This window comes from Sminthopsis crassicaudata, chromosome 2 (assembly GCF_048593235.1).
Source record: "Sminthopsis crassicaudata isolate SCR6 chromosome 2, ASM4859323v1, whole genome shotgun sequence".
In the NCBI taxonomy this organism is placed as follows: domain Eukaryota; kingdom Metazoa; phylum Chordata; class Mammalia; order Dasyuromorphia; family Dasyuridae; genus Sminthopsis; species Sminthopsis crassicaudata.
Genome location: NC_133618.1, coordinates 43782133 through 43798419, shown reverse-complemented (window position 1 = coordinate 43798419; position 16287 = coordinate 43782133). Strand labels below are relative to the sequence as shown.

At 37.3% G+C, this 16287-nt stretch overlaps 1 protein-coding gene across 1 annotated transcript in view; it reads left to right on the top strand.

Annotated features, from left to right (window-relative positions):
• PKD1L3 (polycystin 1 like 3, transient receptor potential channel interacting) overlaps positions 1-16287 on the top strand; it is a 59369-nt gene that overhangs the window by 20277 nt on the left and 22805 nt on the right. The window contains exons 12-16 of the mRNA XM_074284704.1: positions 7002-7195; positions 9989-10219; positions 11947-12048; positions 13209-13387; positions 14443-14589. Of these exons, the coding sequence (XP_074140805.1) occupies positions 7002-7195; positions 9989-10219; positions 11947-12048; positions 13209-13387; positions 14443-14589 (853 nt within the window). The remainder of the gene's footprint in view (positions 1-7001; positions 7196-9988; positions 10220-11946; positions 12049-13208; positions 13388-14442; positions 14590-16287) is intronic.

Here is a 16287-nt window from a genome sequence, read left to right as displayed (position 1 = left end):
TAGTTCAAGAGTTTCAGAATTGGAAGGATTTTCAGAGACCATCTATGGTCTATATTATGATTGGTATTTCACTAAATCTGTAAAGGGCTGAAACTCTGAGTTAATGCACTGAGGTCCAACAACTGAGCACTTAAGGCTAATTACCGATTGGACAATACTCTATTAGCATATGCTTGGAAAATGGCCCTTCCCACTATTCTGTGCTGGCTCGATCTTTTGGTGTATACAGAGAATTGTAGGAGGGATTGGAGGTGGAGTAAGACAAGCCAGACTAACTTTGGTGGTAGACAAGGAAAAGGAAGGTCACGGAGATCCTGTGTCCCTTCCCTTCACAGCTGATTTTAAGGTATCCAGGATGCTAACTCGGTCTTCACATAAATCCATAAATAAATTTAGGTAGTATTATCATTTTTATATGTTGGCATGACCTAGCCACAAGAATAATAATTTTTCCAATAAAGTCTTTCAAAAGAATATTTTATAGTTGTACTTAAATAAATTTTAAAAATATTATGGTAGCTAAACACCTAAACATTTATGCATTTCTAGTTATTTTAATGTGTGAAAACCAAGTTAGCACCCTGGATGCCTTGGAATCAGCTGGAGTCAGGATAAGCAAAAGCCCTTGCTCTTTATTCTTGGTTTTTAGGGGTAGATTTGAAGGGGATGGACACAGGATCTCCATGACCTCCCTGCTCCTAGTCTTCTGCCAAAATGACTCTGGCTTATTTTATTCCACCCCCTAATCCCTCCTACAATTATCTATATACACCAAAAGATTGAGCCAGCACAGAATAGTGGGAAGGGCCATTTTCCAAGCCTATGCTAAAAGAGTATTATCCAATCGGTAATTAGCCTTAAGTGCTCCTGTTGTCTAATTCCAATGCATCAACTCAGAGTTTCATCCCTTTACATTAATGGAATTTCTTTTATAATGTTTTCTTCCTTTTATAAAAATATTAATGATTTTTGTAGATTTTGGTTGCATTCTATTACTATTAATCATCTTCCTTAATTTCTTTGCTGATTCATAAATGTTTTCTAGTCGACCATCATGTCATCGCATATATGGACAATTTCTCCTTGGCCATGTTTATATTTTTCATTTTATTCTGTCTTATTGCCAGAGCAAGCATTTCTAGAATTATGTCAAATAAATAGTGGGGTGAAGAGAAAGACCTCTTTGCTTCACTCATTTGCACTCCAAAAAAATAAATAAAAACTTCTAGTGTTTATTGCAAACAATGTTAGCCCTTAGTTTTACATATATGCTTTTGATAACATTCAAGAATTATTCCATGTGAGTATGCTTTTTAGGTTTTTAATATAAATGAATGTTTTATTTTATCAAAAGCTTTTTCTGTATCTTTTGAAATAAGTATGTATTTTCTTTTTTATTTCTTTTCTGTTTATGTCATGGTACCAATTGTTTCCCTAATGTTGTACCATCCATGCATTCCCAGTATGAAGCCAATTCACAGAGTGAATTATTTTCTGAATATATTGATATATTTCCTGTAAAGAACTTATTTATAGCATTAATACGATAATAATTAACATTTACGTAGTATATATTCTGTGCCAAATCCTTTACAATTATTCTCTCATTTTGATCCTCACCACATCCTGAAAGAAGGTGCTGTTATTATCACCATTTATTAGATGAGGAAACATATTAACTGAATTGTGCAGGGTCACACAGCTGGCAAATGTCCAAAGCCAGATCTGAAGTCAAGTCTTCTTGACTCCAGCACCAGTGCTCTACTGACTGCCACTCACTGATCTATATTTCTCTTTCCCAGTCTTGTCTCTCCCTAGTTTGCATGAGGACTGTTATTTGTCTCAGAAAAGGAGATTAGCACGTGTCTCCTCTCTCCATTTTTTAGGATTTTTTTTTTTTTTTGCTTAATAGTTGTTATTATTTCTTAAATATGTAATATAATTCGCGTATAAACTCATCTAATCCAGGCTTTTTAATCTCCTTTTCAAGTTTGTTGCTTGCCCAATTTCTTTTTCAGAGATTGGGTTATTTAATGTTTCTATTTCTTATTTTGTTGGTTTGGATTTTTTTTTTTTTTTTTGTAAATACTTACCAACTTTCACCAGTCCTAGAAGCTAGGAAAATTTGGATACAAATGTTGCCTTTGACATATACTGGCTCTGTGACAACAGGTAAGACTTCAATGCTCTAGAAAACTCTTAGAAATTAATGGTTCGAGACAGCTAGATGGTGCAGTGCATAGAGTAGCAGCCCTGAAGTCAGGAGGACCTGAGTTCAGATCTGAAATCAGACACTTAACACTGCCTAGCTGTGATCCTGGGCAAATTACTTACTCCCAAATGCCTCAGAAAAAAAAAAATAATAATAATTAAATTAATGGTTGGAGATATGGTACCAACATTCACTGGTAGAAGAATTTTCTTCACTTGGAATTTTACACCAATGAAATCACAGGTCCAATATATATATATATATATTTTCCCCCCTGAGACTGGGGTTAAGTGACTTGCCCAGGGTCACACAGCTAGGAAGTGTTAAGTGTCTGAGACCAGATTTGAACTTGAGTCCTCCTGAATTCAAGGCTGGTGCTCTATCCACTGCATCACCTAGCTACCCCATCCAATATCTTTCTTTAGAATCTATGTTAATAATCTAATGTTGATAACAGACAATATCTGTCCCTTTTGAAGCTCAAATAAGAATGAAGCACCTCATCATTCCTGCTCCTCCTATGCATACACACTCCCCATCTATTGTATTCTACTGACATTAATTTGTGATGTCCTTCTCCATTAAGTATTACTTTCATTCCATACTCTTCTTTATTTTTTCCCTTTTTAAGACACTCCAGAAAATATTCCCAAGAACATTACTTCTCAAAGGAAGCAGCAAAATATGATAGGATGTATCCTATAAAGCGAGTCTGAAAACTGACAGACTGTCTTTGAAACTTTAATTCTTTCAAACCTCTCCAAGTCTTGTCCCACATTGGGTTCTCAACTGCTTTCTCCCCCGTTGTGTGAATCAGTACCAAAACACCCAATTCTGTCTTTTGTAGGAGGCGTTCTTCTGAAGTGTCTAGACCCCACCCCATCAGAATTCAATAACAAAACTCTTGCCTCATCTTCCAGATCTAGGGCCATCCTTTTTTGCTAATTATACCTATTCCTGCTCCTCCCTCTATGATTTACCTCTCAGTGTTCTGTTTTTGCCAATCACAAACTGGGAAGCTTCATCCAGAAGAAGAGTGGATTGGAATCAACATTTGTTAAGCATCTGTTCTCTGCCCCACACTGCACTAAGTGCTTTACAAATTCGATCTTATTTGATGGGGGAAAATTGAAAGTCTCTCATCTACCTCCCTTCTTGAGATCTGAGCAGCCATTACCTGAGCCTACCTATCCACCCCCATGATCTCCCCGTTTAAGAGCTATTGTTCTATATTTTCCCATCACTGAGAATCTTGAGTTACTTTAAGGAATGAGGTTTTTATCCCCTAAAATACTACTTCTCTTTGCCTACTTATCTTTTAACTATTCATACTAGACCTTTTTTTTTTTTTTTTTTTAAGTTTTCTGTGAATGTCTCAAATAACATACATGCTTCTTTCTTTCTTTTTTGGACAGATATCACTAGGGAGCTAGACAGGCTGAGCAGTCTGTCATCCTCTGACAGGTCCTATCTCTGGCTGGTTTCCCTAGCAGTTCCCTCCACTTCAATGACTTTTCTTTTTCCAAATGTGGGATGGAATGATTTTGGCTGTGTTAACCACACTGAACCAGCCTCAAACCAGCCAAACAGAGCAGGCTGGAAACAGGAGAGTCAGAAATTAAACAGAAGTTTAATTTCAAAGTGAGGGAAGTGGCTTGCAAGCAAAGAGGCAGATTAGACACATGAACTGGAAGCCCACCTCTAGTGGGAGGATGTGCTTTAGTGTGGCTAAACCTTGATTTATATATTTGTGGCTAAACAAAGAGTCAGACAGTGTAATGTAATAACACTAGTGAGGCACAACAGCAACAGGAGGCTCCACATCTGGGCTTGTCCAAGTCTGGGACCATCAGTTCATCCAGAAGATGAGCACAAAGGATTATTATGTCAAGCTCAGGGCTCGGCTTGCTGGGCCTTAGCTCTGGAAAAGTGTCTCAACAGCTGTTTTATTTGTGTCCATGCAGATTGGGTATGTCCACATGGGTCTGCCTAGATACAGCTCAAAGGGAGGCAAGAATGGGCAACTTTAGCATATTCTCCCACAACTCTTTAAAAGGGAGATTTTGATTCCCACCAGGAAGATTGGACTAAAGTCCAATAGATACTAGACTAGAATTACATCTATCTACTCCCCTAAATATTATTAGTCTAGGAGAAATTATATTTAGATTCAAGCTACATCTCCTGATCACTGTTCCTTAACAGGGAAGGAAGAACTCAAGCTCTTTTTCCAAGGCTTCCCACCAAAAACCAGTTCCACAATGAATACACATAACAAATAGCAAATAAATCTAGTTATCGAAGTCAGTAACAAAAGAAAAGAAAAGAAATCTGAGAAAAAAATATATGTGAAAATATGTCCCAAACAAAACAGATTGAATGAGCTTTCTCTCTGGGAGAGATAACTCAATTTAGCCAAGATAATCCCAGCTCCCACACAAAGGGAAACTCCCTAAAGTCTAATATTCCAAGCAAGGGATAGAGACTCTGTTTCTCTCCATGTCATTTTCTTCCCAGAGCCTTAGTCTTCGTGGACCTGAAAAAAAGGCTAAAACCATGCATTTTCTCCCTCAAAACTGGAACCCAGGAGAGCCAAGGATCTCTATTCTTTCCTATTCTTACCATCACCACCCCCAAGCCCTATCTGCACCATCAATCTCTTCCAATAAGGAGAGAATCCCATACTACTGGCCCTTTAACTCAAGGGTTTCAAGAGCCACTCACTACTTGTTCCTTTTGTTTTTTTTGTTTTGTTTTGTTTTGTTTTGTTTTGTTTTTATTGTTGTTGTTGTTGTTTGTTTGTTTTTATAAAATTCTACTGTACATAGAATAGTCACTCTCTTGAGAGGAAAGGAAAAGAAAATAAATAAATGCCTATAGCTTGCCTAGGGTGCTTCCCAGCTTGTGGTTTTTAGGATTATCTGAATTCCAAATTAATTGTCAGGTTTGTAGCAGATCAATTTTAGACTTCTATTTTTCTATAATTGCTCTACAGTCCCCACCCTAAGACCCTAAACCCCAACCCTGATCAGATATAGTCTTTTGACTCCAGAGAAAGCTTTGTTCTCTCTACTGCTCTCTGTCTATAAGCATTGTGTAGGATAAAACACATTGCTCTGAATTTATGTTGATCAGTAGTTTATCAAAACTGGGGGCTTAAGAAACAAGAGACATTGAGGACCAAGGCAATTCTCTCTAGCCCAAAATGAAGCAAGTGGGTTTAAAGAGACTAAGGTGTGAGAAAACTAGAAAGGTAGAAGGGGGCTGGGTTATGAAGAGGCTTAGATAATAGAACAAATGCTTCAAAGAGCCCTGAAGTGACAATGGAGAATTTCTAAAAATCTCTAAAATGACTCAGAAGAACAGAGAATTACATGAAAATATTAAAGAAGTAGAAATAAACTCTTTTTTAATAGCTTCCTTGCAGATGCAGATGCAAACCAAATCCCACCTTTTTCCCCAAATTAATTCTTTTATAAATTAACTTTTTTTTCTCTCTTTCTTTTTGCTGAGGCAATTGGGGTGAAGTAACTTGTGTAGGGTCACATGCTAGGAAGTGTTTACGCGTCTGAGGTCAGATTTGAATTTCTCCTGGGCAGGTGCTCTATCTACTACACCATCTAGCTGCCCCTAGAAATAAACTCTTAAAGAAGACATCAGTAAATCTAATCTGAGATGCAGTAATGATGTTTCAAGCAAAAACCATGTACTGAGTGAGTGAATTTTCCACCATGGATTCAGTTAAGGCTTGGAAAATGGAGATAGTTAAATACATTTTGGGTCATTTATTCTCTTTTAACTCAATTGCTCCACACTTCTACACAATGCTCACACCTTCCTCCCAATACACTGACCCCACAATGATATTGGCCTCCAGGCTGTTCCACCACTATGACACTCCATCACCTCCCACCATTTTCTCTAACTGTCCCCTATGTCTGGAATACTCTGGGTCTCTCTCCAACTCCTTACTTCCCTGGCTTCTCATAAGTCCCAACTAAAATCCCATTTTCTATGGGAAACCTTCCCAAACCCTTCATTTCCAGTGTCTTCCCTCTGTTAATTATTTCCCTTTATCATGTTAGTTATTATCCCATTATATCCATTATGTTTATTTATATATTTTTTATTTTATTATACATATTTTATTATTTGTACTACATTATATATATTGTATTTTATATATTTACTTGCACATCACCTTCCCCCATTAGATTGTAAACTCAATAAGGGCAGGGGCTGTGACTCCTTAGTATATTACAGGCATTTATCCTTTCTTCCTGTGAGTAGCTGCTGTACTTCCAGTCTGGGCAGGATAAGGAGATCTGGTCTTAAAACAAATGCAGAGGGGCAGCTAGGTGGTGCAGTGAATAGAGCACCAGCCTTGAATTCAGGAGGACCCCAGTTCACATCTAGTCTCAGACACTTAATACTTCCTGGCTGTGTGACCCTGGGCAAGTCACTTAACCCCAGCCTCAGGAAAACAAAACAAAACAAATGCAGAACAGAGAAGAGCAAAAGAAGTCACTAAATGGCAATAGTCCTGCATTTTGGAGTTAAGTGGCCTGCATTTGAGTTTCCTTGTCTGTAAAATACGGAGGTTGAACTAGATGGACCTTAAGATGCTTTCGACAGCTAAAAATAGGATTCTGAAGAAACATCTAGTCCACTTCATTTGTCTGGCATTGCATGGGACCCAGGATCTTTTACTGGTTCTAATATTAATTTGTTTTGTGCTCCTTATGGTTTGTTTCTAAAGAGGTAACCCAATATTGCTCTCTGTTCTAAGATGAGATGTACTCGTGGGTGCTTTCTGCAGAAAATCTGCAGCATGGAACAGGAACCTACCATATAACAGCTATGGTGAATGAAAGCAAGAAGGACCCAAAGCAGACATTCCTGGGATTCTCAGTCACCACGGCAGCCACTCAGTGTTTTTCCTGGGACCTTCACAACAAGACATGGAAGAGTAATGGCTGCCGAGTAAGAGAGATTTACCTATAAAGTCAGCATGGCTGATATCTCATGAAGGACAGCACACCAGAAAGCAAAATTGTGAGACTAGATTGGAGTGCAGAAGGAAGGAGGATTCTGTACAGGGCAGAACTGAGACTAGCATGGAGGGAATTGAGAAGTAGAAGCATGTGGCTACTTTCTGTTTTCATCTTTCCTTTTTAATAGTCACACTTGAGAAATGCTGAATGCAACTGATTATTCTGGATAACATTTGGCGTAATCCAGGTTTCAGCATAAAGAACACAATTTACATGAGGAAATATAGGACCACTACAGAAGAGACCTGGAAAAAATATAAATCTCTGTCCTATCACATGGGAACAGGATCGTTCTAGTTTGACAAAAGTGAATTAAATAAGCTAAGATATATAAAGCACTATCTAAATGGGAGCTACTACTACATTTTAGGTTAAAAAAAAATCCTACTAAATAAAGTTAGAGAAAGGACTTTAGTGAATAAAAATAAGGAATCAGCTCCCCCTTCTGCATGAACTGAGCCTCATGTCTCATTGCCTATCTAAAAAGAATACTATGTTTTGTAATAATAAAAGGTCTGGTTCCAGAATTAGGGGAGGTCCTCTCTAAATTACAATACAAAAGGCATAATACAGTGACTTGCTTCTAAATTCTTTTGATGGCATACCCCATCAGTAAAACATTTTGAGCAGGAACCCCTAACACATGTATATTAACTTATTAATAAATCATATATATGTTCTACTGTTCTAATATGTTTTAAATTTATACTATGTATATCACATATTATAAAATCTCCACATTTTATATATTATACATATTATTTATGTATTATAGGCTTTACACTAAACTAGTTTAATATTTAACTAAACATTAAACTAAACTTAATTAAAAAGGAATAAATATTTGTTCCTAAGAAAGAGGAAATAAGGAAGACCTCTTTTCAGTCCTGCCCCAGACATTTCCTTCCTGACTGTCTGATCCTGGCCAAGTCATTTAACCTGCTTCAGGAGGTCAGGCCTGCATCTGGACAGTGAACTCTATGGAGCTAATGCCATGTAGGAAATGAGTTATGTTTTGACTTGTGGTCATAATTCCTAAGTGATATGAATTCCTCATCTCACAACCCAAGACCAGTCTATCAGATACCCAGTTAGAGAAATCCAATTGTTTACAATTCTAAGGATCCCATTAAAAAGGAACTCCTAACATGCAAAGAAAGAAAACATTTGGGGGAAGCGAGATCTTGCAGAATTTTGCTTTAGGGGGGTTATTAAGAATTTAAATGTATGTCACTGTCTAAATCATAATGACTGTACTTTTTCTCCTTTGCAGAATGCTATATAGATATTAATTAAATAGATAAATTCTACTTAAATTAATTGAATTTTACAACTGGAAAGAATATTAAAATTATCTAGTCCAATCTTGAGTTTCTTTGCCAAACTTCTGCTACCTAAAAGGTGTCACTGGAGAACAAGAAAGAAAACTGATTTAAACAGTTAAATTAGTCTGAGATAACAAATTTAATTCACTGTAACATTCAAGAGAAATGAGCCATATCAAACATAGTAGAGTGTAGCAGGAAGCTCCGGCTTTGACAAAGACATACTTCAAACTATAGCAAAAACAAATGTGCATACCCCCAGCACCTTGGGGGTATGATTCCCTCCATGTCATCAGTCTCTGGATGGAAAAGGGGATTTAAATTTGAAACTTGGCCCAAGTGGGGTCTTAATCCCACATCAAACACTTAGTATCAGAAAATTTGTAATTTAAACTGGGAGATGTCCAAGAGGTCATTTAGTCTAAACCTCTCATTTTTCAGAAAAAAACTAAAATCCATCTGGGTTAAGATCATATCAAAATAACAATGATGATGATGACAACTAGTGTTTATGTAATGCTTTACAATTTACAAAATGCTTTACAAATGTTATAAGATTTGATCCTAGGAGTTAAGTGCTACTATTATTCCCATTTTACAGATAAGGAAATCAAGGCAAACAAGTGACCTACCCAGAGTCATACAACTAGGAACTCAGGTCTTCCTGTCTCCAGATCCAATGCTCTATCCATTGTGCTTCCTAATGACAAATAGTAAATGGAGAAGTTGAGCAAGAATTCTAGTCTTCTGATTTCAAAACCAGTGTTCTTTCCACTGTAGAATCTAATTACTTTATGATTCTAAAACCCTGTAAGCCTCCATTTCCTCATCCTCATCCAATTCCTCATGGAATTAATGTAAGGATCAAATGATGTTAAGATATGATTGACTGATTAACTCTCTCAAGGCCAGGCCTGTTATATCCATCCCTCAAGGTATATTCTAGGTTTTGTGGGTGGTTCCTCTCTGCTGTCATTGGCTTCAACCCCTCCTAGCTGTTTCTACTAATGGTACACCACTCTGACATATATTGGCTTCAGGATGGCCAGGCAAGTCACTTAACTATAAGTAGCTCTCTGGGCATTGTAGAGAAGCTAATGATCTACACTGGTAGAAGTTTCCTTATCCAATGAAATCATAAGCCCAGTTCCTACCCCTACATAATATGTGTATTTTCTTGAGGTTGTTCATCCTTTATTCTCAAAGAGGTCCAATGTTTTGCATGGTCTCTGAATGGCAAAAAAAAATAAAAATAAATTAAAAATCCTAAAACCCACACCAAAAAACTACTCTCATTGTAACTTCAAGTGATGAGTATATATCCTGAGCCTGACACTTTTCTCCTGCATTTCTCTAGCTCCTTTTTAGCTAATTCTCCTCCTTTCCTCTGATTGCAGGTAGGGCCCCAGAGCACCATCACCAAGACCCAGTGCCTCTGCAGCCACCTGACCTCTGTTGGCAGCTTCTTTATGGCCTTGCCCAGGATGGTGAACATCCAAGACACAGTTATGCTCTTTCATAGGGTGGCCCACAATCCTGTTGGAGTGGCCTTGCTGGCTAGCCTTTTGGGATTTTATATCATTTTCATTGTATGGGCCTGGAGAAAAGATAGAGAGGACAGGAAGAAGGTGAGGTGCATTGAGAGCTCTGGCAAAATGCTTCTCCTCACAAACCCCTACATAAATTATCAAAGACCAGAGTTCAAATCCTGCCTTATCCACTCACTTTCAAGTCACTTAACCTCTGTCAGCCCTCAGTGTTCTTATCAGTAAAGTGAAAACAATTACATCAATGTCCCAGGATAGTTGTCAGGGTCAAATGAGATGATATTTGTAAAGTGCTTTGCAAGTCTTAAAATTTTTTTTAAGTGCTAGCTTTGGTTGTTATTATTTTTGAAAGAATGCCTTTGTCAGATTATATAGCATCAGATCTGGAAGGAACTTTAGAGATCATCTAGTTTCTTCCCCTCCTTTTACAGATATGGAAACTGAAGCTCAGAGAGTTGACGTGACTACCCAAGATTACAAGCATAGGCTCAGAACCAAGACTTGAACCCAGGCCTCCCTCCTCCAAGTCCGGGGCTCTTGCTACTGTACATTATAGAAACTGAAGGAGGAGGAAATTTTCCTTCATCCTGTTTTTATGACTTCAACTACCCAAGTGATAGGATATAGGTCTTGTTCATACACACACACACACACACACACACACACACACACACACACACACACACACACCCTTTTTATAGGGAGTTGTATCTCACCAGGCTTTAGTACAATGGAAGCCTGGAAAAGAATTTCTAAAAATTGTAGCAGAAATTAAATCTCATTGTGCCTTACTTTAACCCCAGGGGATCTTAACCTGAAATCCACAAATCTAAGGTTCATGGATAGATTTGATTTTGACTCATCATTTATTAGTTGTGTGAGCTTGGAAAAGTCACATAACTTTTGAAGCCTCAGTTTCCTTGTCTATAAAATGAGAATGATAATTCTTAGTTTTATCAACCTTACAGGGTTGTTGTGAGGGAAGCAGTGTCTATCGTAAGGTACCATAAATTTATTCCTATTTATTAGCTATTTTATTTGTTATTCATTTTTATCCTCATTTATATAAAGTTGCATGTAAATAATCATTTACTAGTTTGCTTTTTTAAAAAATCATTTTCTAATATAAATAATTACCACCTAAATTTATGTTTTATCATTTTTATCTGGCTTTTTCTTTTAAAAAAAAATCTAAACTGAATGAATGCCAAATAAGATGGGCATTTTCTATGTAGTTTTCTTACAATGGTGTATTTCTCATTCCCTAATTAATATAGAAAGTAATCCATTCATTCCTTGCAATCTTGATAAAGAGTCAAGTGACACTATGGGCCTAATTATATAGATAAATAGCTTCAGCCTTAGTATTGCTATAATGACTTAAATATACTATTTATATAAACATATATATATATTTATATTCACTTAGAAGTATATATTATGAATAGATTACATTCAAAATTAAGCTTTAACAAACTTTTGGGATAGTCTATATAAGTATAGGAGTGTGTGTGTGTGTATGTGTGTGTGTGTGTGTGTGTGTGTGTGTATGTAGTAGTAGTAGTAGTAGTAGTAGTAGTAGTAGTAGTAGTAGTGTGTGAGGTTAACTATAGCTATAGTCAGTCTTCCTTATCTCTAGGACATCTATTGTACATAACCCCATACTTCTGCCCTGAATTTTTATATCAATAATTTAATTTTATATTGATAATTCCATGACAGCAAATTTTTATGTCTCTATTTCTGTTATGGGAGAAAGCATCTTAAAAGAATATTAGGATGTTTTTCTGATTTTGGTCACCCTACAGATAAAAGTCACCATCCTGGAAGATAACTCCCCCAGCTCTCAATCTTACTACCTTATTCAGGTGTTTACTGGATATCGTAGAAGGGCAGCTACAACAGCTAAGGTGAGACAAAAACTTTTCATTCTAATATCCTTTTATCTCCTAATACATGACTCCTGGACTATTTCAATGACCTTCTCACTGCTCTGACTATCACAGTCTCTCCTTCCTCCTATCCATCATCCCTTCAATCACCAGAGTGATTTTCCTGAAATTCTGGGCCACCCATGTCACACACACAGCCTTCTGTAGCCCCCTACTCAATAAACTCCCATGGCTGCCTGTCACCTTTATGATCCTCTGTTCTGTGTTCAAAGCCCTTTGCAACCTGGCCCTGCCACCTTTCTAGGTCCTCTAACACTTTATATCCCTCACCTCTACCCAGTGATATTAGTCTCATTATTCCTCAACTGAGATGCTAAATCTCCTAATGGAATTTTCTCTACTTGTACCCCATGCCTGGATTGCTCTCCTTCCTCATCTCCAACTCCTCACTTTCTTGATTTCTTTAAAAATCCCACTTTTTACCAGAAGTCTTTCTTTCCCAAATCCCTCTTAATTCTAATGCCTTCCCTCTCTTAATTATTTCCTATTTATCCTGAATAGAATTGGTTTGTATATATTTGTTGTCTCTACCTTAAAGAATGGGCTTTCCAAGAACAGGATTTCTCTTTTTCCTTTCTAACACATACTAGGTGCTTAATAAATGCTTATTGACGAACTGGATATTTGACTTGTTGACTTCTGATAGTAGTATATTTCTATTCTCTCCCTGTTACCTTCTAATCTCTATATTTCTCTTATGTATCTCTTATGTATTTTATGTATCAGTTATGTACATATTGTCTCATTAGACTGTCAGCTCTTTGAGAGTAGCAACTGCTTTCCTTTTCTTAGTATTCCTAGCTCTTAGCACCATGTCTGGAATACAGGCTTGGCTTTAAATCTGTCAATCTTTTTAAATTGATCAATCAGCTTACGTGACACATATGCTAATTGATTGATTTAAAAACAAATCTTAAAAGATCATATGTCTATCCTCGAGGCTGTCTTTTCCTAGACCTAAAAATCCAAAGGACTGACACTTCATTTGAATCTTCATATAAGTCAAATGAACCTACCTAACTGCCATTCTGATGTTCCATTTCATTCTTTAGGTCCAATCTCCAAATGTCCGAATGTATTAGGAACTCTTCTGTTAATCTTTCTTTGTCTGATTCAAGGTTATTCTGATCCTTTATGGGTCAAAAGGACACAGTGATCCTCACCACCTGAGTGATCCCCAGAAAGTCGTCTTTGAACAAGGGGCACAAGATGTCTTCCTTCTCACAACCAGATCCCCATTAGGGGAGTTGCACAGCATCCGACTCTGGCATGATAATTCTGGGACCAGCCCATCCTGGTGAGTATTTTCTTTTCACTAAGGTTTGTTTTTTCCCCTTTGTATCTCTTAGAGAGAGACCAGCATAGTTTTATAATAAAAAATGATGATATTCTTGAGCTAACAATTAATAAAATGTCTGACTATTATGCAGAAAGGATCTGCTTTTAGGGCTCCTAAAACCTAAAATTTCCTTAAATCCCTCCTCCTAACACTTAGTAAATGCTTAATAAATGTCTATACAAGTGGGAAGACATAGCCACACAAACACTAGACCATGTAGACAATGAAATCTACATAACCCAGGCCTTTTCCATCCATCTCACAATTAAAGTAGTTGCTAGCAGTTTTTATACATGGAGCAAGCAACACAAAACCTCATCTCAATTGAGGATGGGGCAGGAACAATAGTAGAGATCTTGTGTTGTTATAAGACTCTTCTGGGGAAGTTTGGATAGAAAGAAGAGGAGGAAAGCCAGAGAAAGAATTTGCCCCCTTGGGGAGGGTCCATCTGATCAAGATCGGGCAGAGAAGCACCAGAGCTCCTAGTAGCCTATTTTAACTAATTATGTTTGCTAATCAAGAGCTAAAGTTAGTTGTTTCTATGCTACTAAATTGCAAGTAATGTCCACTCTCTCTAAATTCAATCACAAAACTCCAGTCACCCAACTCTAATCATGTCTTCATGTCAATGCTTTCGAAAACCTTTTCCCAGTAGACATTTCCACTAGACTGATGTTCTCTTCTTAAACAGTAAAGAGCTCTTCTGGGGATGGGAAAAGGCCATGACTGGAGATAAGAATGGCTATCACTTTTCTTTGGATCAAAAGAGCACTAGAAGAACTCAAGATCATTTAGTTCAACTGAAGCCCAAAGAGCTTGAATAGCTTTCCCTCAGATACACAGATAGTAAATAACCAAGATGGAAGTTAAACCCAGGGTTTCTGACTCCAAATTCAGGGCTACTTTCTACTGTACGTTGGCTTTCAGGAACAGAATCATCAGGACATGAGCTTATCACATTCAGTAAACAGTTGACATGTACTCTAATAATGTCATTCTCTGTTTCACCACAGGTATGTAAACCAAGTAATCGTCAGTGACTTGGCCACAAAGAAGAAGTGGTATTTCTTATGTAATTGCTGGCTGGCTGTTGACCTGGGAGACTGCCGACGGGACCAGGTTTTCACATCAGTTTCAAAGAAAGAACTTCTTTCTTTTAGGTATTACTGGTAAAAAAACAACAACAACAACAGATACCAAATGCTATATCTTCTCTCCTGCCACAAAAGCCTCTCCTGGCTATGGGCCAACAGACCTCGCTTTATCCTTCTAAGTGCTTCTAGGATTTCTGTGGTAGTTCCTGACTATAACACACATATCAACCTCCTTTTAGTTCACAGGATTTCTGTGAACTAAATCCTTTAGGTTTTCTCCAGGCATCCCTATAGATGCACTGGAGGGATACTTATGTAGAATACAAATACTAAGATGGAGACATCTTAAATTCAGTATCCTCCCATCCCTTGTATGCATAACCTAGGAGTCATCTTGGATTCCTCACTCTCTCAGTCTACATATCCCCCATCCTCTGCCATATATAAGGTGTTTCTAAGGCCTGCTGGTTTTACCTTTGCAAAATCTCTACAGAGACCCCTTCTCCACTCTGACACTGCCACCATAATGGTACAGGACTTCATCAAGTCAAGTTTTGACTAAAGCAATAAAAAGCTTCTTGGTCCATCTCTGTGCAATGGACACTTTTCCCCATTTAGTTGTCAAGTGGCTCCCTATGGCCTCCAGGAATTAAATACGGAGTCTTTATATCCTTCCCCTTCCACTCTCCAGTGTTCTCAAACTCTACTGATTCAGCCACTCAGTGACAACTGGTCTTTGCTGTCCCTCAAACAAGACACTCCATCTCCTGCCTGGATAATTTCCCTGGCTAACCCTATTCCTCATTCTGATTCCTGGCTTCCCTGGCTTTCTTCAACTTCCAGCCAAAATCCACCTTCTATGGGAAGCTCTTCCAAATCTACATTAATTCTAGGGCCTTCTCTTTGTTGATATCTTCACTTTATCCTAGCTATAGCTTGTTTCTACAGAGCCATTTGCATGTTGTTTTTCTCTCCCATTAGGCAAGTATGCTTCCCCAGACCAGAGACTGTCCTTTGTTTTTCTTTTTATTTCCAGGACTTATCACAGTGCCTGGTATATAGTAGTTGCTTACTAAATGTTTACTGATTGACATGTTCAAAGTCTAAAGGAAATGAAGGCAGAACTAAGTCTGGAAGCTTGTAAAAAAAAAAAAAAATAGAGTTCTTGCTTCTACTTTCTAGTCTTTTTTTTTTTTTTTGGCTAGGATTTTCATGATAATTTTTATTTGCTGACTGAGTATACTATGAATAAATAGTCCCTTGTCTTTTCTTGTGTTGTTAGGAAGAGAAAGAAGCAAGAAGTAGGGGTAGGAAATGAGAACAAATTAATTTATATTTTTGAATGAAATAATCAAGTACATTTTTAACTTTTTAAAAACTTTTTTTTATTTAACTTTTGTTTTCCCTCCCTTTCATCTTCAAAGCACCATATAAAATATGGTGCTAGGTGGGCGGTAAATAGTGTGTTTGACCTGTAGTCAGGGAGACCTCAGTTCAAATCCAACCTCAGACCTTTAATAGCTATATGACCCTGGGTAGGCCACTTAACCTCTGTCTGTCACTGTTTCCTCATTTGGAAAATGGGGATAACAATTAAGACTTACTTCCTCCATATTCTTATATATATATATATATATTATGAGGATAAAATTAGACAGCATGTGTAAAGTGCTTTGCAGAATTAAAAAATGCTATATGTAAATATCAATTATCATTATTATTATTGTATGAAATAGCAGACTTTTATAGCACTTTAAAGGTTCA